General features: G+C 43.3%; 1 protein-coding gene across 2 annotated transcripts in view; it reads left to right on the top strand.

Annotated features, from left to right (window-relative positions):
• MPPED2 (metallophosphoesterase domain containing 2) overlaps nt 1-26,158 on the top strand; it is a 198,764-nt gene that overhangs the window by 33,618 nt on the left and 138,988 nt on the right. For both annotated transcript variants that reach the window (XM_073658081.1, XM_073658080.1), the window contains exons 2-3: nt 1,257-1,500; nt 15,757-15,938. In XM_073658081.1, the coding sequence (XP_073514182.1) occupies nt 1,373-1,500; nt 15,757-15,938 (310 nt within the window). In that variant the 5' untranslated portion in view covers nt 1,257-1,372. The remainder of the gene's footprint in view (nt 1-1,256; nt 1,501-15,756; nt 15,939-26,158) is intronic.

Here is a 26,158-nt window from a genome sequence, read left to right as displayed (position 1 = left end):
ATTCATACATCAGTTTCCATTTTACGTCCGTCTCTCATGTGACATCCTTTCTGTTTTCTCATTTTTTCTTAAAAAGTGAATGAGATAATCTGTGTGTACATGTGTGTGTTTTGGTTATAGGGAGTTTCGCCCCCAGCAGTTCGCCCCCATCAGTTCGCCCCCAGGTACATTTCGCCCCCGCACATTTCGCCCCTATCATTTCGCCCCCAGGAAGATTCGCCCCCGCACATTTCGCCCCCGCACGTTTTTCCTCCGGTCCGGGGCGATATGTGCGCGGGTGAAATGTGCGGGGGCAAAACATCCTGGGGGCCAAATGCTGGGGATGAAATGTGCAGGAGCGAAATGTACCCGGGGGCGAATTGCTGGGGGTGAACTGCTGGGGGTGAAACATCCAATTCCCGTGTGTTTTATCTATTAATTCTTCGCAATGTATTAGCTGAAAACAAATGAAACACAGACAAAGAACTGAAGCAAAAAGTCTGTCTTCTGTGTTTCATCCGTTTTTAATGGATGCCCATAGACTTTTATTACTGAGTCTGATCTGCAAATGGATGAGAGTGGGTTATGCTCCGAGTCTTGTGGACCCGACACTTTGATTTATGAAGCTTCATGGTTCTGTCTGAGAAAAAAAACGGACATGGCAGATGTATCTTTCATGTTTTCCCAATTTTTCCTGTTAGGCGAAACCAAAATCGGAAATCTGATTTCAGTTTATCTGCTCTATTGATTCCTCTGAGATAACCAGTCAGGGTGTCCGGTGGCCTCATGGATCCTTTCTTCTATTGATCTGCATTTGGATCGTCCGAAGGGGTTGTCGCGTGAATGATTGTGCATGTTTATAGCCAACCTTATCCACTGTAGGATTCTGATCATTCTATATAGGACTTTCGGAGCTTTCAGATAATTATGTAATGATTAATATGATGATATGGGTTCTAGTTGTGGTTGACTTATTTCGAAGATGTGTCCTTTTCAATCACAGTATAATGAGTTTTTAGAAGTATGTAGCCTAAAAATTAGGAGTGTCTACAGAGACTACCATGTAGCTTTTTTCTGGGTGGCTTCATCGTGGTTTGCACTTTTTCTCATGCTGGTTATGTAGATGCGTTTGGACTCTTTACTCATGGTGCCAGCCCTATAAACATCTCCTCACAAGGTTCTCAATATAAAAGGGCTTTATTTTGGATAATTATTTGGTAGGTCATTGATATATGTTAATTTAAGACCAATTAATAATAACTTTCCGTCTGCTTCAGATTCCAGCAGTGTTGATGAACCTATCACTGGGGCTCGCAGTTGGTGGACACATGACGCCCGCTTCCCTCTGTTGTTCCTGCACGCTGTGATTTGCTCATGTCTATAAGAAGAAAGGATGGCTCATGGTATTCCCTCGCAAGGCAAAGTGACAGTAACGGTGGACGAATATAGTTCCAATCCCACCCAGGCATTCACACACTATAACATCAACCAAAGCAGATTCCAACCTCCTCATGTCCACATGTAAGTACATCCCTTTATTTTTATCTGAATGGTAATGAACTCCATGCATAAATGCTTTCATGAATTGATCTGTTCTCAAGACATATTCAACTGAAACTGCAAATTCGGCTAACAGGGACCTATCATTCTGCGACCTTGGAAATGCTCATGAGACCACGACTAACCCCATGTTGTACTGCTTTATGTAATAGAAGCGCTCAGATGATCACAGGTTTACAGGCTTAGGTTCCCTGAGGGGACTAAAGTAAACATTTTTTTTTAAAGAAAGTTTTTAAAAATATAAAAAAAAATGATTACAATTGGCCCCTTTTTCTTCCCTTAAAAAATCAAGAAGAGAATAAAAATATTGTTATCGCCAAGCCCATAAAAGTTCTGGCTGTTAAAATGTAAAATTAATTAATCTGTATGGCAAATGTCATAAAGAAAGCATAAAATGAAACCCCAGTATTGAGGATTTTCAGTCACCACAGCCTGGTAAATCCCCGGGAATGTGTCCCTGGTGTTTGTTAGCTATCAGGCAGGGATGGCATTCTGATTACCGGCACGTTTCTGCTGCCGCCAGTCCTCGGCGCTGATGGTGGCACAGTCAGCGTGTGACCACTGAGACCAGTGAGTGGCAACAGCAGTCACATGCGCTGCGTTCAGGCCTTTAAAGAAAAATATTAGCTGATCAGTTTAACCCCTTACTGATGTGTGATTTAATGGTGCTGTGTTATATAGCCAGTATCCGCTTCTAACAACCTATGACAGCGGCATTTAGATATGGTGATCCCAGGGCATTCCATTTCCAGATCTGATTGCATCACTGGGTGCCAATGGGTTGCATTGGCAGCTGGTGCCTGCTGATGGTCCACATTACCGCCATCTTGGTACTATTGTGATGCCCATCATTTTCACTACATACTTAAGTATTGCAGTGCATAGAACAACCAATCAAATGATTGCAGCTTCAAGTCTCCTAAGAGAGCTAAAAGTTAAAGAGGTTGTCGAGTACTTTAGATTACCCCCACCGATAGCGCCGCTCACAGGCATTATCAGCAACATAAGGTAATTACAAAAAGTCTTAGGGGCCCCGGGGGGATACATTGTGGGGGTAATATAAAGTACTGTACAACTTCTTTAAAGAGGTTGTCCAGGCTTGTGGTTTCAAAGCACCACTCCAGTTTTTTTTTCAGTGCTGCAGTGGTGCTTTAAATCTAAGCCCCCTGTCATATACTCACCCTCCAGTGTCTTCATTGTTTTGCAGCACCGCCCCGGTCCTACGGCGCCATCTTGTGACAGTAGCTTCTGGTTGCCCGGAAGTCAGAAGCTATGTCACAAGCTCCCAATGCAAGTCTGAGAGCCAGAGCGAGGCCAGAACGAGGCTCTTATAGTGTTCTATTGGAAAGTGACCTCCGCACAGCTCCATGAAACACTGCAGCTGCCGGCAGGTCACTTTTTGCCAGAAACCGACCTGAGCACTGGCAAAAACAGGTGAAGACACTGGAAGGTGAGTATCAGACTTGGCAGGGGACTTACATTTAAAGCACCACTCCAGCGGTGCAATAAAAAAACACTGGAGTGGTGCTTTAAACACATTCAAGTAAAGTGAAGCACATTCGAACTCAATCATATTATCCTTATACATAAAAAGCATGGAGGCATGAGCCTATAGTAATATATGCTATACTTCACCACATCTCTGCCTGGACTTCGCATTTAAGAAGCACTCCCACTAACTTTTTTTTTCTTCAGTAAATGTGTGTATGTGCATGTAATGTAGTGTGAGTGTATTAATATACTCACCTACTGCTGCTCTCTCCTGTGTCCAGCACCGTTTTTCTGTGCTTCTGAGGGACATCACCGCATTTCCGAACACCCAGCTCACTATGTGTGAGTCGAAAGTCTCTTTTACAATGAAAGCCTATGGGGCCTCGTTCTGACGATCCATAGACTTACATTGTAAAAGCCACTTCCGGGTCACGCAGAGAAGAACAGTGCTGGACCCCGGAGAGAGCTGCGGTAGGTGAGTATATTAATACACTCATACTACATTACATGCAGATACACACATTTACTGAAGAAAAAAAAAGGTAGTGGGAGTGCTTCTTTAAGCTACCGCTCACTGATACTATGTGCCATTGAGGCCATCATATTGATTTGTGTTGATTCGGAGGTGATACAAATATTAACAAGTGTTTGCATAGGAAGGTTAGTTCTTTCAATAGCTCCCCACTACATTCTGATGCAGAAACTCAAAATTTATAAGAAACAGATTGTCAGTGCTTTAAGAGAACCTAGCATCAGGATTTACCCCTAGAAGGTATTAGAAGCACTTTATTGTCCAGCTAATCCCCTCTTTAATGATGCCTGTATTATTCCTAAATGCTAAATGTATGTGTTTAAAGCAAAATGTAACTGTCCCTGCCCTGCCTGCGAACTAGTCCGGCACTGCTGCCACTACAACAGCGCGTTGGGATCACGTCCACATAAGTGTGACTGACATCCCGGGATGTGCACAGAGGAAGGCAAGGAGCCATCCCTCTTCTCTTCCTCCTCTTTCCTGCACACTGCAGGACGTCGGGCCCACTGCAGGAAGTCGGACCCTGCTGCAGGACGTCGGGCCCCCTGCGGGACGTCGGGCGACCCTGCGGGACTTTGGGCCCATAAGTGTGATTGACATCCCGGGATGTGCACGGAGGAAGGCAAGGAGCCATCCCTCTTCTCTTCCTCCTCTAGGACGTCAGGCCCAGTGCAGGACGTTGGGCCCAGTGCAGGAAAAGAAGAAAATCATGGGTGCTCGAGCAGGGGTTCCACTCTGTGCAAATAAATGTATCAAGATACTCAGCACTCCAAAGTTTATGAAATATATTTTTTATTAAGGCAATCCGAAAATATTCAGTGCCTTTTCGGCGCCCAACACCACCCAATTTGATATTGTATCTCCTATCGCGCTGCTAATCCAAGATCTGCCATACTTCAAACCAATCCAGGTTTGATGAAAGCCGATATTTTAGGGCTGAAACATCACTGAATATTTTTGCATTGCCTTAATAGAAAATATATTTCATTAACTTTGGAGTGCTGAGTATCTTGATATGTAAATGATAGTAAATGTGTCAGGCTGTGGAGCCCTCCACCCACCTCTTCATCCCCCATCTCTTTAACATGTCTTACCAAAAACATCCACATGTTTTCACAATTGAGGCTTACTTTTACATTTGTGACTGATCTCGCCACAATTCTGGCACACGGCACCAATTCTATTTTCCCTACCTGTAGTGATCACCAGGCTCGTACATCTCTGCCCCCAACAGACAATCACTATAACATATACCATATACAATTGTAGATGATTCACTGTCCTCAGTAGACAGGACTGAGATTGAGTGGCATTTCTGATGCTCTAGTGAATCCTGCTTTGAGCAGGGGGTTGGACCAGATGACCCAGGAGGTCCCTTCCAACTCTACCATTCTATGATTCTATGATTCTATGCTGGCAATGCAGTCCGGAAGATGATAACTGCAGTCTGCTCTCTGCTACAAAGATCAATTCTGTTTCAGCATCTGTCTGCACCAATTGCTGTCAGGGACGGCTGCGCTGCTGTCTGCACACAGGAGTAAATCTATTCGCCTGCCTCTCGTGGAAATGAACCTGTTACCTTTCTGGAGGATCTGCAGCGCATCTACTGGCAGCAATGGCAATATGATATCTCACCTTTCCTGATAAACTGTCTTCTGCTGCCACACATTGTGTGCGGTGCTGGTTGGGTTGGTGGACGTTTCCGAAGTAGCTTTGCAAAGATTGAGGTTTATGACGCCTAACAGGTGCTCTATGTATGGGGACTATTATACTCCAATAGAAGGGTGTTCATAGTGCCCATTACAGTGTCCTCGATGGAGAGAGATATTTCTCAGAACTTTGCTTTCATAGTGGTCCTTATTGGTCATAAACTTTTTTTTTTTTTTTAAAGAGGATTTTTTCCCACCTAAAAATACCCAACTGTCAATAAATATAAAGTCAACCATTAGTCACCTGTAACATTCCTGCCAGTTTCATAGCAAAAGCCTGCTGACAGATTCCCTTAAATTTGTCAAATCTGCACACAGCATATACAGAAAATTTGCCTTCAAGTCTACATTATGTATTAAAGTGCTGAAGAGAGTGAGTTTGACAGCGCTTGAACTGCCAGTCAATATGAAGAAGGGCATGGTTTACTGGCCAGACTACCACTGGAGCTCACTAGCATATGTATTAAAAGATTTCAAAGCAATGAGCCTTTGCTTTCTTGCTATTTCAAGAGCCAAAAGCCATGTTATTGGTTTAACCCCCTCACGATTGATGGTGTATAGGTACGTCATCGGTCGCGTACTTGCCTTTGATGCGGGCTCTGACACTGAGCCCGCATCTTTCCCTGCATATGACAGTTGATCTGATCAGCTGTCATATGCATCTAACAGCCACAGGTGGATTCGCGATCAACCTGTGCCTCTTAACATGTTAAATGCCGCTGTCAATCTCGAACAGCGGCAATTAACATGCATTGGCCGGAAGAGCGTCATAAGACACGCCCATCGGTGCCCCTGTCACATGATATCGGAGCGCCGATGGGTTGTCATGACAGCCGGGGGTCTGCAGAAGACTCCTGTGCCAGTCATGGTAAATCACCAGCCGGCGTTGATAGGAGATCATGATTTATGCTACACATAACATGTCTGAAGCCCTGCTAAGTGTAGCACAGGTGATCTGATGATCGCAGCTTCAAGTCTCCTTAGGAGACTATTGAAGACAATAAAAGCAATAAAATAAAATAAATTTGCAAAAATATATTAAAAAAGTAAAAAAAAATAAAAGTTCAAATCACTCCCGTTTTGCCCCATTTAACATAAAACAATTACAAAAAATGAGAAATACACGTATTTGATATCGCTGTGTTCAGAAATGTCTGAGCTATCAAAATATAAAGTAAATTAATCCGATCAGTAAACAGCGTAACGAGAAAACAAATCAAACTCCAGAATTACGTTTTTTTGGTTGCTGCAACATTGCAATAAAATGCAAAAACAGGCGATCAAAACATCAGATCTACCCCAAAATGGTCTCAATAAAAACGTCAGCTCAGCGCACAAAAAATAAGCCCTCACCCAGCCCCAGATCACGAAAAATGGAGACGTTACGGGTCTTTGAAAAAAATGGCGACTTTTTTTGTTTTAACAAACTTTGGATTTGTTTCACCACTTAAATAAAAAATATCCTATACATGTTTGGTATCTGCAAACTCATAATGACCTGGAGAATCATAATGGCAGTTCAGTTTTAGCATTTAGTGAACATGATAAATAAAAAATCCAAAAAACAATATTTCACCGCACTTGGAATATTTTTCCGTTCGCACGGGAGTGAAGGAGTTATAGAGCCCTGACTGGTAAAAATAAATCATGAAGTTAATCAGAACAGAGTTTTGAACCTAGTTAGATTTGCAGAATAAAACTTGCTTTTAATCAGATTGACTTTAATGTATTTATGATATACTTTAAGTATCGGAGGATGGTGGTAGAGTTAGGCCATACTTTCTGCTGCCTTACAGGTAGGTGATGATTTGCCAACAACTGTTACCTCTTCTTTATCATGCCTGCAGATTAGAGGCATACAATTTCCATAGATGGTGGTAAATGAGCATCTGGAATCTAAAGAAAATCACAGAAATCTAAAGTTGTATTTCACAAAGCAGTAAAAGCAGCTACTTGTATATGTCCAGGTCATTGCATTATTTTCTCCTAGGAAGCGCAGTTTACACAATTGAGCATAAACCTGACTTTCCCCAAATTGCTATGGATGGCCTCATGCCCTTTAGAAACCCTTCTAATAAAAAGCCTGGGAAGAGATTTTGGCTGTGAGCTGTATATATATTTATACAGGGTATTAGACTCTCCTGATGACACTTTTTCCTGGTGTAGATAAACAATAATAATATAGCAGAGGCTGCCGTACAGGTAAATATAATTACTGTGGATTTATTATTATATACAGTGGCTTAATCCTGGCAAATAATAGAACTGAATGCGATAATGGAGTACAAGACGATGCAGAAAATTTCTAGAAGAATAAGCAAAAAACAAACCGTTCTTGAGTGTGTTAATTTGCTGTCGATTGGGTAGAGAGTTTGCCATCGACCCCATAAAAAAATTCAGTCCCCTTATAAATACCCCATATATTGGAATCAGTACTGTGATTTAGTTATGGAAAATGTATTTTCCGTCCTGGCTGACTTTTCTCTTTCTTGTGCGTTCTCCATCCATCTTACAAGGATGTCTGGCTTCCTCCAGGCCTACCATTTATTTTACATATGAGGCTCAGCAGTTATATTAAAGAACAGTTTCTTGCACAATTCCATACAGTCGCTATTATTGCAGCCACCTCATTTAGTATTATCATCGTAAAGTTTGTGTCATAAAATTGCAAAATCAAGAGTAATAATGTTCTTAAAGAATGTACAAAAATCATGTGAGGCCACAAGGGCAAAATTTAAAAAATTTCAGATTATGTATTAAAATAGATCCCTTAAGAGTATATGTACACGATATGTTTTAGAGGCCGGCGTACCCGCGGCTGAGTTTTTTTTCTGAAGCGTCTTGTTTTTTTTAACTGTATATATACAGTAGACTAGTGAGCGGCCTGAAGAATGGCCAGGTCACTACATCTTTTAGATGCTTCTTGGCCTTCAATGCTTGGAGTGATTTAAAAAAAAAAAAACGAAAAAACTGAACATATGCATAGCACACTGTTTTGACACTGCCGTGTATATGTTAATTTTTTTTTTTAGTATTTTTTTTAAGCGGTTATTAAGTCAGAAGGATTTCAGGCGGAATTCGCCTGAAAAAGTCGTCATGTGCACATACCCTAAATGTCACCAGATTTCACAATGCAAACTGCATTTCTTACCAATTAGATTTTAGACTTGATAAAGCCCGTGTATTTACTTTGAAAATCCATGTAAGAATGGCTTTTTAATACTTTTTATGAAAGTTTAACTCAATCTCTGCTGGTTTTTCTCTGGGATGGGCCATCAATGTGTGATTGATAAGTCTGGCCTCGGGGGGATAGCCTTCTCAATGAAGTGGCAGCAGTGCTCCATCCGGAGCTGTGTGCCCTGCACGGTTTATGAACCATTGTACTTGGTACAGAAGCAGCCCCAATAAAGACCCCTTCATTGTGCCGATTACAAGCACTCCCAGGAGGCAGACCCCCACCAATCATATACTGAAGGCATATTGGAAGTCTTCAGTATTTGAGATTGATGAGCTGTTTTTAAATATGGCGTAGCAGCTTATCATTTATACATTTTTTAATCTTGCAGAGTTGTGTGCACTATTAAGCAGGCCTCAGAGATGACGTTTCTAGCATTCTCTGCTGACTCCATGTCTGTCCATAAATGACTGGTGATTTGTATTCTTGGCCATGTAGATTTAATACCACACACAGGCATGTGACCAGCCATTGCTGCTGTGTTAGAGTAGAGGCCGAATATGCGCTGTTGCTAATATACTATTGTAGCATTATTTACAGTGAGTTAGCTGGGATCTCAGGACTGCTATCTCCTGATAACCTCTGTTCATCACTTTTTCATTTTTTTAGACCTGCTCTCCTCTCCCTGTTGGCTTCACCCACTTTCTCCCCTTCTGTCTTCCTAAGTTGCTTTCCCCTTGTGAGAGCTTTGACAGTGCCCCAGCCATTCTTCTACCCTGACAGGGGTCATCAGCTGCTGAGCCCTTATGAGAGCTCTTACGTTCCGCTACCCACAAGGGATTGTGAGAACCTTGCTTACCATAGTGGGTCATCACAATCCCAGTGCTGTCAATAATGCAGAAGAAGACGGAGGCCTTGTGAAGCTTCAACATGAGAACAACCCTTTAAAGGGAATCTGTCAGCAGGTTTTTGCTATGTAATCTCAAGACAGCAGGAGAAGGAGGCTGAAACACAGAATTCAGGGATGTGTCACTTGTCAAAGTGTGTGCTGTCTGTATACTATTTTGCTTCCTCCCCTGCCCAGGAGCTGTGGTATGATCAGACCATGTTCCTGTACGGTCAGACACAGCCATTACACAGTACACAGCAGGGGCACATTTATAAGATTATCTCAGCACAGGAACATTGTATTTAAACACATCCAATTGTGGAACTTATTATCATTCCAAGATCTATTGATTAAAATTAACTTTAAAATTAATTTTGTTTGTGGGAAAACCCCTTTTAATTCTGCAATGGATTCTACTGATCATTTATTTTTACCTGTTGAATATAAATTCATTAATTATTTTAATTATATTGCCTCTTTCTATAGAAACTTATGTACACATATGCTGCCCTCAGTACTTTCCTATAAAGTTTTGCAATCCATTTTTGTACATTGTACATCTGGGTTTATTGTATGGTAGATTTCATGACCAGCTTCCCCCAGAATAACTTCACGTGTCTGTGACAGATCTCAGTGCAGATGTTTGGTTCCCGTAATGAAATCTGATCCATGCCTCTGTGTTCTGTACCGATTGGCTTCCCTAGCACCGAGTTAACCCGAGCCTTGCATCATAACAGACACAAAGTCGGACGCTAAAGATTCAAAATAGTTTAATGAAGTCCCACTAGCCTTCTGTGAGCGTGAAGCACAATTATACATTTCTTTCATATTTCCCAAATCCTTATAAATGTAGAATAATTTGCTTTCTTTTTTATGAAGGGTTTTAATATAAAGCAGGATAATGCTAGTGGAAAGTAGAAATAAAGTATTGTACAATGTTCATCAGCCTAGTGGTATTAAAATGTGGGCTGTGCGAGCTGCCAACCGAGATGAAGTATTGTATGTAACACAGACCTGGTCAAATGTAAGCGAGACTTAGGAGCCAACTACAAAAGTTAGAAGTCACCAACATTCAACACTGGGTCCAGACTCCAACTGGTGGGTGATGCACAAATCTAGTTATGTGTGTGCCTGGAGGTGGTGTCCACTTCAGTAGCGAGCGTTCCCCCAGGTAGACCCAGCAGCACCAAACCTAAAAATAAGTCTCTACTGAGAAGAATGCTGTGCTAAAACGTGCTTGTCTGCAGCAGGGTTTGGAGCTGTCTCCATTGGTTTCTTTTGAACGCGAGCGAGACAGGAGCTGCACAACACCATCTCTGGTCCTGCTGGGATTGCTGGAACTTCATGCTGTCAGTGACTGCAACAAGCACCATATATTGCACTGACTGCATGAGGAGCAGGAAGCCACCCGTCTCCAGGGACAGTTTTTTAATCCTCATGTTGACCTCGCCAGTGGGTTTTGCCCTCCTTTGATATAGAAGCTGCTGAAATTGCTTTCCTGACTTCAAAATTTGCTACTAAAATGTATCATTCATCAGTGCTGCTTGTTTAATACAGATAGGATAGACATAACAATTTAACAAGACTATAGTCTGTGTGGGCAGTATAGGTGTTTAATGGGAACCTGACGCTTGCCCAGGTGCCCCCAAACCGCCACCATGTATTTCTTATGTTATTACCCTCCCTAACAATTCTGTTTCATAGTCTAATTGATTTCTGCATATTGCAAAAAAAAACATTTTATAACTGTGCTGGCGATATGCTAATTAGTGAGTGACTAGTCATGACGGCGTTTCTTTCTCCAGACTTGCCATCCCACGAATCATGTTATAACACCTCTTCCCACTAATCATGTTAGAACACCCTTGCGGGCATGAGTAGCAAAATTTACAAGAACTGCATCACCAATGGCTTTTTACAAATCTCTGCCTCCCTGACAATGTGCAGGGAGTACGCACCCCTAGCTTCATCGACGTACGACGCATATCCCGGGAGGCAGCGGTGACCTAGGACTCAGCCAGCCGTAATGGCTGTCTGAGCCTTACATCAGCACTGCTGAAATGACTGTCTGAGCCTTACATCAGCACTGCCGTAATGGCTGTCTGAGCCTTTACATCAGCACTGCTGTAATGGTTGACTGAGCCTTACGTCAGCACTGCTGTAACGGCTGTCTGAGCCTTACGTCAGCACTGCTGTAATGGCTGTCTGAGCCTTACATCAGCACTGCTGTAATGGCTGTCTGAGCGTTACGTCAGCACTGCTGTAATGGCTGTCTGAGCCTTACATCAGCACTTCTGTAATGGCTGTCTGAGCGTTACGTCAGCACTGCTGTAATGACTGTCTGAGCCTTACGTCAGCACTGCTGTAATGACTGTCTGAGCATTACATCAGCACTACCTTAATTGGTGTCTGAGCCTTACGTCAGCACTGCTGTAATGGCTGTCTGAGCCTTACGTCAGCACTGCTGTAATGACTGTCTGAGCCTTACGTCAGCACTGCTGTAAATGCTGTCTGAGCCTTACGTCAGCACTACCGTAATGGCTGTCTGAGCCTTACGTCAGCACTGCTGTATTGGATGTCTGAGCCTTACATCTGCACTACCGTAATGGCTGTCTGAGCCTTATGTCAGCACTGCTGTAATGGTTGGCTGAGCCTTACGTCAGCACTGCTGTAATGGCTGTCTGAGCCTTACGTCAGCACTGCTGTAATGACTGTCTGAGCCTTATGTCAGCACTACCGTAATGGGTGTCTGAGCCTTACGTCAGCACTGCTGTAATGGCTGTCTGAGCCTTACGTCAGCACTACCGTAATGGCTGTCTGAGCCTTACGTCAGCACTGCTGTAATTGCTGTCTGAGCCTTACGTCAGCACTGCTGTAATGGATGTCTGAGCCTTACGTCAGCACTGCTGTAATGGCTGTCTGAGCCTTACGTCAGCACTGCTGTAATGGCTGTCTGAGCGTTACGTCAGCACTGCTGTAATGGCTGTCTGAGCCTTACGTCAGCCCTGCTGTAATGGCTGTCTGAGCCTTACGTCAGCACTGCTGTAATGGCTGTCTGAGCATTACATCAGCACTACCTTAATTGGTGTCTGAGCCTTACGTCAGCACTGCTGTAATGGCTGTCTGAGCCTTACGTCAGCACTGCTGTAATGACTGTCTGAGCCTTATGTCAGCACTGCTGTAATGGCTGTCTGAGCCTTACATCAGCACTTCTGTAATGGCTGTCTGAGCGTTACGTCAGCACTGCTGTAATGGCTGTCTGAGCCTTACTTCAGCACTGCTGTAATGACTGTCTGAGCATTACATCAGCACTACCTTAATTGGTGTCTGAGCCTTACGTCAGCACTGCTGTAATGGCTGTCTGAGCCTTACGTCAGCACTGCTTTAATGGCTGTCTGAGCCTTACTTCAGCACTGCTGTAATGACTGTCTGAGCCTTACGTCAGCACTGCTGTAATGACTGTCTGAGCCTTACGTCAGCACTGCTGTAATTGCTGTCTGAGCCTTACGTCAGCACTACCGTAATGGCTGTCTGAGCCTTACCTCAGCACTGCTGTAACGACTGTCTGAGCCTTACGTCAGCACTACCGTAATGGCTGTCTGAGCCTTACGTCAGCACTGCTGTAATGGCTGTCTGAGCCTTACATCTGCACTACCATAATGGCTGTCTGAGCCTTACGTCAGCACTGCTGTAATGGTTGGCTGAGCCTTACGTCAGCACTGCTGTAATGGCTGTCTGAGCCTTACGTCAGCACTGCTGTAATGACTGTCTGAGCCTTATGTCAGCACTACCGTAATGGGTGTCTGAGCCTTACGTCAGCACTGCTGTAATGGCTGTCTGAGCCTTACGTCAGCACTACCGTAATGGCTGTCTGAGCCTTACGTCAGCACTGCTGTAATTGCTGTCTGAGCCTTATGTAGGCACTGCTGTAATGGATGTCTAAGCCTTACGTCAGCACTGCTGTAATGGCTGTCTGAGCCTTACGTCAGCACTGCTGTAATGGCTGTCTGAGCGTTACGTCAGCACTGCTGTAATGGCTGTCTGAGCCTTACGTCAGCACTGCTGTAATGGCTGTCTGAGCCTTACGTCAGCACTGCTGTAACCGCTGTCTGAGCCTTACGTCAACACTGCTGTAACGGCTGTCTGAGCCTTACGTCAGCACTGCTGTAATGGCTGTCTGAGCCTTACCTCAGCACTGCTGTAACGGCTGTCTGAGCCTTACGTCAGCACTGCTGTAACGGCTGTCTGAGCCTTACGTCAGCACTGCTGTAACGGCTGTCTGAGCCTTACGTCAGCACTGCTGTAACGGCTGTCTGAGCCTTACGTCAGCATTGCTGTAACGGCTGTCTGAGCCTTTCGTCAGCACTGCTGTAATGACTGTCTGAGCCTTACATCAGCACTGCTGTAATGGCTGTCTGAGCCTTACGTCAGCACTGCTGTAGCGGCTGTCTGAGCCTTACATCAGCACTGCTGTAACGGCTGTCTGAGCCTTACGTCAATACTGCTGTAATGGCTGTCTGAGCCTTACGTCAGCACTGCTGTAATGGCTGTCTGAGCGTTACGTCAGGACTGCTGTAACGGCAGTCTGAGCCTTCCGTCAGCACTGCTGTAACGGCTGTCAGAGCCTTACGTCAGCACTGCTGTAACGGCTGTCAGAGCCTTACGTCAGCACTGCTGTAACGGCTGTCTGAGCCTTACGTCAGCACTGCTGTAACGGCTGTCTGAGCCTTACGTCAGCACTGCTGTAACGGCTGTCTGAGCCTTACGTCAGCACTGCTGTAATGGCTGTCTGAGCCTTACGTCAGCACTGCTGTAACGGCTGTCTGAGCCTTACGTCAGCACTGCTGTAATTGCTGTCTGAGCCTTACGTCAGCACTGCTGTAATGGTTGGCTGAGTCCTATGCCACCGCTGCTTCCCTGCCATTCACTGCGTGCTGATGAAGCCGGGATGCTTACACTTGGCTTACTGCGCATTGTCAGGGAGGTAGAGATGTACAAAGCCGCTGCTCTTGTACATCATGTTACATACACTGACAGCGGCATAACATGATTACTGGGATGATTAGGCTAGTCTTGATGTATCGGCCCTTTTTATTTTTCTTCTGTAAAATTGATAGTAAAAGTTTCTGTATCAAAAATGTCCTGATTCATCAAAACCAGTATTCTTGCTTGAAAAGCTTCAAAAAGTCACATAATTTTGGCACAACTCGAGGCTGCACTAAAATTTTGAGACTTTTTGCATTCTCACTTCTCATACCATGAGAGCATTCTCACAAGTTTGCGGGAGAGGGGCTGGGCAACCGCCACCTGTCAGATTCATTCACTACACCATAAATCTTACTCCTGCCGTGACTGGAGTAGGATTTGTGGCAAGATGCACACAGAGTTGCACACTATTCGTTTGCTTACCCCTCTTCATGAATCATCACGGAGCATCTGATTCCAGCACACCTCCTCATCAAGACTGGTGTGAACAGGGCCAGTCTTGATGAATCGGGTTAAAGTGTATATATTTTTGATGTGCTAGATCTGACTTTTTGGGTTGTGCTATATGCTGTGAATTTAGGATCCTGTGCATGACAGGGGCAGATGAGCTGACTGACCAATTAATGCTAATGAAGCTGCATTAAAGAGGTTGTCCACTACTTTTACTTTGATGACTTATCCTTAAGCTAGGTCATCAATGATTGGCCGAGTTCTGACACCCTGCACCTCCCCCTCCCGATCAGCTGTCATCTGTGTCGGCGGCGGGGGCTAGAAGTGCTCGCTTGCCGCGCTGCTCCATCTTCTGGTAGTGGCTGAGTCTTGGTACTGCATATCCACCTGCTATTCAAATCAATAGGAGGCGGATGTGTAGTACCCTGCGACGGCCACTATCAGAAGATGGAGCAGCTCCACAACTGAGTACTTGCAGCCGCCTTCGCGATAACAGCTGCTCGGCGGGGGTAGATCATCAATGTACAAGTAGTGGACAACCTCTTTACCTGACTCATGGCATAACCTGACAGATCCTATTGTAAGTCAGTGGGGCCCATTGGTAACTGGTGGCATTCACTGTAGTATGTATTCTTCATCAATTAAAGTTGCTAAACTTAATTGAACTCACCAATATGTCATGCTGATCATCACTTTATTACTGTACATGTATTGTGTTAATCTGCCAAATTATTGGTCTATATGAAATGCTGTCAAAACTTTGAGGTTTGAAGACGTCTTTTGCATAATGTAGTGTATATTGTTAACATTACTTGTATTTGGTCTGCTGAGTTTGTAACATGCTTTTTATCCAATGTGAAACTACGCCTTGAAATGTACATTAATGAGGTTTCCCATTGATCTCTGCTTTCTGCCTTTTCAGCTGCTGTTTCTGTTTCTTTCTTGTCTCCGAGTTCTAACACTCATTTAATTATCTCTGCTCCAGGGTAGACCCCATCCCTTATGACACCCCCAAACCAGCCGGCCACACGCGTTTTGTCTGCGTCTCTGACACACACTCCAGGACAGATGGTATCCAGATGCCATACGGGGACATCCTCCTGCACACAGGCGACTTCACAGAGCTGGGCCTGCCGTCTGAGGTTAAGAAGTTTAATGACTGGTTAGGTAAGGATCTATCGCTGCTCACTGACCCCAATTAACCTCCATGTGGCCATCTCACTTATTGTCTCCTAATTAAATGTAAGCACTTGACTCTATCTGTGGTCTGCCTCTAACAACACTGATAAATATGCAATTAAAGCTGAATTACCAGAAGGAAGTATCAGTTCTACTTTTCCCTTTTCTGCTTGTACTATTAAGGAGCCCAACAAAAATCTGATCTTGGCAGAAAAAAAGGTTAAAGGGGAACTCTATTAAACCACCAGGCTGGGTATGTAAAATGCAGCTAAAGGGGAACTCTATGAAACCACCAGGCTAGGCATGTAAATGCAGCTAAAGGGGAACTCTATGAAACCACCAGGCTGGGTATGTAAATGCAGCTAAAGGGGAACTCTATGAAACTACCAGGCAGGGTATGTAAAATGCAGCTAAAGGGGAACTCTATGAAACCACCAGGCTAGGCATGTAAATGCAGCTAAAGGGGAACTCTATGAAACCACCAGGCTAGGTATGTAAATGCAGCTAAAGGGGAACTCTATGAAACTACCAGGCAGGGTATGTAAAATGCAGCTAAAGGGGAACTCTATGAAACCAACAGGCAGGGTATGTAAATGCCGCTAAAGGGGAACTCTATGAAGCCACCAGGCAGGGTATGTAAATGCAGCTAAAGGGGAACTCTATGAAACCACCAGGCAGGGTATCTAAAATGCAGCTAAAGGGGAACTCTATGAAACCACCAGGCAGGGTATGTAAATGCAGCTAAACTGGAACTCTATGAAACCACCAGGCTACATATGTAAATGCAGCTAAAGGGGAACTCTATGAAACCACCAGGCAGGGTATGTAAAATGCAGCTAAAGGGGTACTCAATGAAACCACCAGGCAGGGTATGTAAATGCAGCTAAAGGGGAACTCTATGAAACCACCAGGATGGGTATGTAAAATGCAGCTAAAGGGGAACTCCATGCACTTTTCCAAGATAATTGTAAGAGACTGGTTTCTAATTCCTGTAATTCATCGTAGGTGCATACTATAAAATAAGACACTGCTGTCAAAATAATGTTTAAATATTTTATTTGCTAATTAATTTTATTTGACATTTTCTCTGTTTTTTTGAGCGCTCATCCTTATGGATTTTACAAGATACTAAAAGTTTTTTTAAAAAAATGTGTATATTCAGGACGTGTGAATAAGACATGATTGGGTGGCATCAGGCCACTGGGTAGCCCTGGACCACTATCTTTGCTCCAGATAATCCCCATTTGTGGCATTTTGTCATTAAGCCAAGACCTCATAGCAATTGCTTCTACTAGATGCTGCCTTTAAAGATGTCTCCTCCAGTGGTGGTCAAGGAATGTTTTATTGAGAGAGAATAACACAAATCTCAAACCAAGTGGTAGTGTTTTGGTAATGTATTGAGTTAGAAGCCCTTTCCCAGGGCATCTGCTTATTACAGTATATTAATTTTCCTCTCATTCAGTGGAATTACTGGGTTGATGAACATATTGGGTGGACGAGCTGCTTCAGAGAAGGAGGTAGAAAATACCATCTGCCAAACAGCTTAACACTAAGTTCACACAAGCTTAAAAAAAAGCCAATTTTCCTATGTTAAAGAATTGCAATGTATGCGTAAAAATCTGATTCTATACAGTTGATGGGCCCCTTCCTGGTATAGTGTCCTCCATGTGCAATCTGCATTCAAACAAAATTTGACAGGTGCATAAGTATGGGCACCTCACCAGAAAAGTGACATTAATATTTAGTAGATCCTCCTTTTGCAAAAATAACAGCCTCTAGTCGCTTCCTGTAGCTTTTAATGAGTTCCTGGATCCTGGATGAAGGTATTTTTGACCATTCCTCTTTACAAAACAATTCCAGTTCAGTAAAGTTTGATGGTCGCCGAGCATGGACAGTCCTCTTCAAATGATCCCACAGATGTTCAATGATATTCAGGTCTGGGGACTGGGATGGCCATTCCAGAACATTGTAATTGTTCCTCTGCATGAATGCCTGAGTAGATTTGGAGCGGTGTTTTGGATCATTGTCTTGCTGAAAGATCCATCCCCTGCGTAACTTCAACTTTATCACTGATTCTTGAACATTATTGTCAAGTATCTGCTGATACTGAGTGGAATCCATGCGTCCCTCAACTTTAACAAGATTCCCGGTGCCGGCATTGGCCACACAGCCCCAAAGCATGATGGAACCTCCACCAAATTTTACTGTGAGTAGCAAGTGTTTTTCTTGGAATGCTGTGTTTTTTGCCGCCTTGCATAACGCCTTTTTATATGACCAAACAACTCAATCTTGGTTTCATCAGTCCACAGGACCTTCTTCCAAAAAGAAATTGGCTTCTCCAAATATGCTTTTGCATACCTCAGCCGACTCTGTTTGTGACGTGCTTGCAGAAACGGCTTCTTTCGCATCACTCTCCCATACAGCTTCTCCTTGTGCAAAGTGCGTTGTATAGTTGACCGATGCACAGTGACACCATCTGCAGCAAGTTGATGCTGCAGCTCTCTGGAGGTGGTCTGAGGATTGTCCTTGACTCATCTCACCATTCTTCTTCTCTGCCTTTCTGATGTTTTTCTTGGCCTGCCACTTCTGGCCTTAACAAGAACTGTCCCTGTGTTCTTCCATTTCCTTACTATGTTTCTCACAGTGGAAACTGACAGGTTAAATTTCTGAGACAGCTTTTTGTATCCTTCCCCTGAACAACTATGTTGAATAATCTTTGTTTTCAAATCATTTGACAGTTGTTTTGAGGAGCCCATGATGCCACTCTTCAGAGGAGATTCAAACAGGAGAACAACTTGCAAGTGGCCACTTCAAGTAGCTTTTCTCATGATTGCATACACCTGGCTATGAAGTTCAAAGCTCAATGAGGTTACAAAACCAAAAAAAGTGCTTTAGTAAGTCAGTAAAAAGTAGGTAGGAGTATTTAAAACAAGAAAATGATAAGGGTGCCCATACTTACGCACCTGTCAAATTTTGTTTGAATGCAGATTGCACATTTTCTGTTAGTACAATAAACCTCATTTCAAGGCAGAAACATTACTGTGTCCAACAGTTATTACATATATCAAACTGAAATAGCTGTTGCAAAAACACCAATTTTAAGAAAACATTAAGCTTAAGATTAATAGGGGTGCCCAAACTTTTTCATATAAATGTATGTCCCCCATCCTGATATAATGTCCCCCATCCTGGGCTCCTTTCAGTAATATATGTCCCCCATCCTGATATAATGTCCCCCACCCTGGGCTCCTTCCAGTAATATATGTCCTCCATCCTGATATAATGTCCCCCACCCTGGGCTCCTTCCAGTAATATATGTCCTCCATCCTGATATAATGTCCCCCACCCTGGGCTCCTTCCAGTAATATATGTCCTCCATCCTGATATAATGTCCCTCACCCTGGGCTCCTTCCAGTAATATATGTCCTCCATCCTGATATAATGTCCCCCACCCTGGGCTCCTTCCAGTAATATATGTCCTACATCCTGATATAATGTCCCCCATCCTGATATAATGTCCCCCATCCTGGGCTCCTTCCAATAATATATGTCCCCCATCCTGATATAATGTCCCCCATCCTGGGCTCCTTGCAATAATATATGTCCCCCATCCTGATATAATGTGCCCCATCCTGGGCTTCTTCCAGTAATAATGTCCCTGTGGTGTGGCTCTTCTCCGACAAATAGAAAAAAATAAAAAAGATTCTGCTCCCCTTCCCCCCGCTCCCACGACATGTGGTGTCTGTCCTCTTCCATAGCTGGCGCAGAAGTCAGCAGCTGACACCAGCGAGCAAGTGACGGGCAGCGCATGATGTCGTCTGCCAGCCTCTGATTGGCCGTCAGTACAGGAACCTGGCCGGTCTCTTTGACACAATACATGTTGGCTGAAATGGCTGCTGGCGGCGATGGGCCCCTTCACACATGGGCCTGGTCTCAGTCGCACTCTCTGCAACTGCGATAGTTACACCCCTATTTCCTTAAGGGATTGGAGTTTCCCTATTTCGGTTTATGTAGGCCTGACTTATCATGTAGATATTATTACCGCCACAAAACTGTGCAATACGTTGGTACATAGACTGCTTTCGGCTTTCTAGAGCAGAATCTTTGGGACTTTGTGCCTCCTTACAGGCTCCATACAAATGTCTCTGCCATGTTCCCGTGCGCAGTATGTAAGTAGTGAGCATGTAGTCCTGTAACACTACATTTATAAAGCATAATGTTGTCATTATTACATTTGTGCAAATTTTATCTTTTTAAACATGAAAAATGTATTTTCTAGATGCTATTTGCTGAGGAGAAAAAATATAAAGCTGCAACAATATGATAACTTCATATTACAGCGTTGCTCCACTGAGAATCGGAGAGCCTTAAGTGTATTCTGATATTTAGTGTGATATTAGTGTAATCTGGTCACTTGGCTTGGGCTACAATACTTTCTGTGCTCACCTACACGGTATCTCCTCCATTCTTATTCCCGATTCCTTACCCTTCCACCTCCTGCTTTATAATTACAGGTGAACTTTAGACGTTTCATTTTGCCAACATGTTCTATTGATTGGCAGCTGTGATTAAGACACTTGTTACAGCCACTGATCATTATGACACAAGACCTGGACCAGTGCCCAAGACCAGAATAGTTTAATGGACCTTTACATGGTCTGTTCGTTCTTTGCATAGTTAAAAACATTGGCATGGAGTGGCATACTCTGTTATTGGTTCCTGCTACAGGGCCGTGAAACATTAGCGGACAGGCCGTGCTATGAGGTCATCCTGGGAGGACTTTCCTAGTAAGCTCACTACTGGCCAAGTAATGGTGGAGTCTGACTGTAAATTGAGGATATACAGTTAATACTAGAGATATCCCTCTCATCTGGTATCTTTCCCTTTTCTTTTAAACACGCCAGCATACAACCATTACTTAAAAAAACATCCCTCGACCAGAACTGCATGGCCAACTACAGACCTGTTTCCAATCTTCCCTTTATCTCTAAACTCCTGGAACGCCTGGTCCATTCCCGTCTAATCCGCTATCTCTCAGACAACTCTCTTCTTGACCCTTTACAATCTGGTTTCCGCTCTTTGCATTCTACTGAAACTGCCCTCACTAAAGTCTCTAATGATTTACTAAAAGCTAAATCTAATGGTCACTACTCCCTGCTGATTCTCCTGGATCTCTCTGCAGCATTCGACACTGTGGATCACCAGCTCCTCCTCACTATGCTCCGCACTATTGGCCTCAAGGACACTGTTCTCTCCTGGTTCTCCTCTTATCTCTCTGACCGCTCCTTTTCTGTGTCTTTTGCCGGCTCCTCCTCCTCCCTACTTCCTCTTACTGTCGGGGTTCCTCAAGGATCAGTCCTAGGCCCCCTTCTTTTCTCCTTATACACCACTGCTATTGGACAAACAATCAGTAGATTCGGTTTTCAGTACCATCTCTATGCTGATGACACCCAATTATACACCTCTGCTCCGGACATCACCCCTGCATTACTACAAAAGACCAGTGATTGTCTTTCTGCTGTGTCTAGCATCATGTCCTCCCTCTGCCTAAAACTGAATCTGTCAAAAACTGAACTACTCGTCTTTCCTCCCTCCACTAACCTACCTGTGCCCAATATTGCCATTTCCGTTTGTGGCTCAACAATTACTCCCCAGCAACAATCCCGCTGTCTTGGGGTCATTTTTGATTCAGATCTTTCTTTCACTCCTCACATCAAATCACTCGCTCGTTCATGTCATTTACACCTCAAAAACATCTCAAGAATCAGGACTTTTCTCACCTTTGACTCAGCAAAAACTCTTACTGTAGCTCTTATTCATTCTCGTCTTGACTATTGCAACGCTCTACTAATCGGTCTCCCTCTTACTAAACTCTCCCCTCTCCAATCCGTCCTGAACGCAGCAGCCAGGATCATATTCCTCGCCAACCGCTACTCCGATGCCTCTTCCCTGTGCCAGTCATTGCATTGGTTACCCATCCAATATAGAATTCAATTTAAACTTATCACGCTTACCCACAAAGCGCTCCATGCTTCAGTACCCCCCTACATCTCCTCCCTTGTCTCAGTCTACCACCCTACACGTGCCCTCCGTTCTGCAAATGACTTAAAACTAAAATCCTCCATAATCCGAACTTCCCACTCCCGTCTCCAAGATTTTTCGCGTGCTGCGCCAATTCTTTGGAATGCACTACCCAGGACAGTTTGATTAATTCCCAATACCCACAGTTTCAAGCGAACCCTAAAAACACATTTCTTTAGACTGGCGTATCGCCTAAACACACTCTGTCCGTCCCAGTTTTCCCCCATATTAAAATCTAATTCAACTTCGGGTTCATACCAACCATGCACATAATAGCCTCTGTCAGGACTGCACACATACTGGCTGACGACCAGTCCATGTATTATTATTTATCCTATTCAGTATATCAAGGCTGCATTATACAATATATGTACTTTTTACCTTTTGTGTCTCCCCCACTTCCTCATAGACTGTAAGCTCGCGAGCAGGGCCCTCACTCCTTTCGATATGAGATATGCTTATTCTGTATTGTCTGTATATGTCCCCCCTAAAATTTGTAAAGTGCTGCGGAATATGTTGGCGCTATAAAAAATAAAAACTTAAAACTTAACTTATAGATATACGGTATGCTACTGAATTACTGTCTAACAAGTTTTAATGCATTTCATAGAGATAGAAGCCCCTTAATATTTTGCTTTCTCCTGATTATCAATGCGGACATCTGCACTGCCCCATTGAGTAGCATTGGTCCGAGTGCTGTCCGTTTTTTCCACGGATCCCACTTAGACCAAAAATGTGGTCACGGGAACGAGCCCAAACTATTGTACTCTCCCGTGGAATCGATGGAGACCTAACCACATAAAATCAGAAACGTACAGAAGGTCAGCATGGATCCATAATGGGATATTTGCAAGACGCTGGTCAATAATTCTGCCGTGTGCACGAGCCTTTACGCACTGCATAATATTAGACGTGTGACCAGCATGCTAAACCCCGGAGGTTGGCATTAGGCTACATCCTAAACGGTCTTCATGCCAGATAAATAATCTATATTGGTTTTGCATAAAAGTTTCCAGACTGCTCATAGAATGACCTTTGTGGTCACTTAGTGCCTGAAAAGGTCCGCAGAATAATTTATTTGCATTGTTTTCGTATGAACATGCCCCTCGGGCCTTGTAACTCCGCAGTCACTTGACCTTGGCGATTGTTAAAATGCTTTAAACACAGTTAGTTTAAATAATTGTTTTCATTTGATGGGTTGTGACCTGAACTCTGGAGAACGTGTCTTCACCGTGTCAGGATCGTCTTACAGTTCACTTCTCCCCAAGCCGCAGTCACAAATGGTTTTCTTTTTTGGCTATTCAGTTATACTAATTGACTGCCGATGAGCTCAGCTCCTGAATAGACTGCTGTTCACACAAAAGACATTGGCAAAACTGGAAGCCTACAGATTGTAAAGGATGAGGGTATTGTGACCATATAAAAACAGGAGGAGCTGGCCGAGTATGTTTGTATAGGTAACGTTGCACCAAGGTGACCTGTAATATTCCTTAACATTTATAGTGGGGGTATAACAGACATCTCAGCTGCTGAAGAACCTCCTTTTAAAAGAAAATTGGGAATTTTACTTATCTAGATTGATTTGCAGTGCCCTCAGCCTTTTCACAAAGCAAGCCTGCTTCACCCGAGGAGTGGGTACCATGGTGCAGAAAGGACACACACTGCAGCTTCTGAACAATCTTCTTTTTTTTCAGCACATAGGACCCCATTAATTATTGCATTTACCCCTATTTTTGTTGAGTTTTTGGTAGTTTGTACCTTGTTTTTTTTTGCGCCATATTCCTTTTTTCATTTGCGTCTATTTTATATGTATTCGTCTGTTTTGTCTTTAGCGTTTGCCACGCTGGGCCTGCTTTGGCGTTTCCACGTGTTTTCATCCAATTCATCAGTTACGACTTTTTGGCAAGTCGGAAAACGTGCCTCAAATGTTCTCTAGTCCCCCCTTGGAGTGATTTTATGTACGCCTGAAATTTTTGACCAATTTTTATGACAGTTTGAAAAAGATGTGACTTTTTACCCAAAAAATCTAAAAAAAATTATTAAGTACAGGTGAAAAAAATAGTATTTTTTTATTTTGCCCCAAATTCATGATCTTAATGAGTTTGGCGCAAAAAATGCCAGCAAATCTCATAAGATAAAAAAACACAAATGATGAGTAGAGCCCTTAGTGTCAACCAATGAGTGGTTTGTAGGGGATAAAATTTCTTTATGTATTTTATTAATTTATACGATGCATATTCCAAACCTGTGTACAAAAATTGTCACCTTTCACATCAGTCCCTGTCCACATTGGGGCTCAGAATCTAACTTTCAGACTAACCAATCAGTTTGTTTTTTTGGAGTGTGGGAGGAAACCCAGTTAAACACAGTGAGAACATACAAACTCCAAGCAGATGTTGCCCTAGACCCCAGTGCTGCAAAGCTACAATGCACTTCTAAAAAGCAGGAGATCAGCAGATCCTGAGTATTGCCACTCATCAGTACAGTATGTCAGGTTCTGATATCAGATTGTAATGCTTATGCACAATATTTATAGATTAGTGTAGATGTAGAGATGTGTCAGTAATCACACTGTGTCTATAAGTGTGACTCATCTCTAGACAGGCAGCGTGGGGAGGGCAGTACAGCAGAGCTGACAGGGTTAGGGGAGGAGGAGAGCTTCTAGAAAGATTTGTAATGTGACACAGCTAAACTCAGCTGCACTGTCCCTTTCCCCCACAGAGTGAAAAGATCTTTGTTATTTGAAAGATGAGAGTCATCCGTGCTTTTATTTCCCAGCACTTTCTAATCATGCTGGAGGTTAGACCAGAGATCAGAGCTGTATCCTTACATCCCCAAGCTGATGGGTTTTGTTTAGTTAAAGGGGTAATCCCATCTGCAAGACCCTATCCCAATATGTAGTAGGTGTAATAATAATATTAGCAGATACCTCCAATTAGAAATGTAGGGTAGTTCTTCTGATTCACTATGTTACTCCAAGCACAGGGCATTGCAGTAGCTTAGGTATCCATGGTTACGACTGCTCATATAGTGACAGTTAGCTGTTAGTGGTCGTAACCATGGATACCTAGGCTACTGCAATGCCCTGCACATGGGGTAAGCATCATAGCGAATCAGAAGAACTACACTGCATTTCTAATTGGAGTCATTTGCTAATATTATTATTATTTTTATTATTATATCTACTACATTTTGGGATAAGAGCATGGAGATGGGAATACCCAAGTCTGGACATTAGGATGATACCCAGAGGTGTAATTGTATCGGACCCTGGAGTCTAGAAGGACCCAAAAGTTCCATTGGGTCCATTATGAGAAGCTCAATACTTTTATAGATCCTTTATAGTCGAGAACCCTGTTGAAGATTTTAGGCCCATGAGCTTCACAGTTGATGATTGCTCTTATTCATACTAGTGAACTGATATTGGAATAATGGCTATATGACCATGACTAGGTGAAGACAGGTTTTAATCTACTGGGTATAAATAATGTTTCTGTTCTCTGTTAAAAGCATTGATGCTAAAATTATGTAGCATTAAAAAGTAAAGTTTTAGTAGAACCCAGAGTTATACAGTACTAAGCAAAAGGAGTTGAAAAACTGTTTGCAGAGTGAGAATGTTTTCAAAAATAGAATGCAAATTTAATTATTTTTTGTTGTTTTAATCAATTAACAAAACGCAAAGTGAATGAACAAAAGAGAAATCTAAATGAAATAGTATGAATAATCTGTACCAGAGCTGCCTTTTGATTCGGTTGCTTAAAGCTGCGTATACTGACGCCCAGTCTGCCCATGTGCGTAATATAATTCTCTATCAAGCCACCAATATAACAAGTATTGGTAAATTGTTGTTGAAAAGGGAAGTTTTCCTTTAAGACAGATTGGGGATGTAGACTTCAGAGTGTGGCTCAGGACGGTGGTAGACGCCACAGCTGAAGACTTGGCGCGCTCTTCTATCACTGGCTAACCTCCTACTGTCCTTTGTCCAGTGACCACACCAGTGAAATATGCTGCAGATCTGTGCACATTATTTCTTTTATTTCTACGCCATCTTCACATCTGTGTCTCTGGCTCCATTGCAATAGCTAATAACTATGACCATTCAGCTGTTACTGTACACTCCTTTCCCA

Source organism: Phyllobates terribilis, unplaced genomic scaffold (genome assembly GCF_046119375.1).
Source record: "Phyllobates terribilis strain yellow unplaced genomic scaffold, ASM4611937v1 Scaffold_13__5_contigs__length_258822181, whole genome shotgun sequence".
Lineage (NCBI taxonomy): Eukaryota > Metazoa > Chordata > Amphibia > Anura > Dendrobatidae > Phyllobates > Phyllobates terribilis.
Note: the sequence above shows the minus strand (reverse complement) of the source record. Positions and strands in the feature narration are given on the sequence as shown.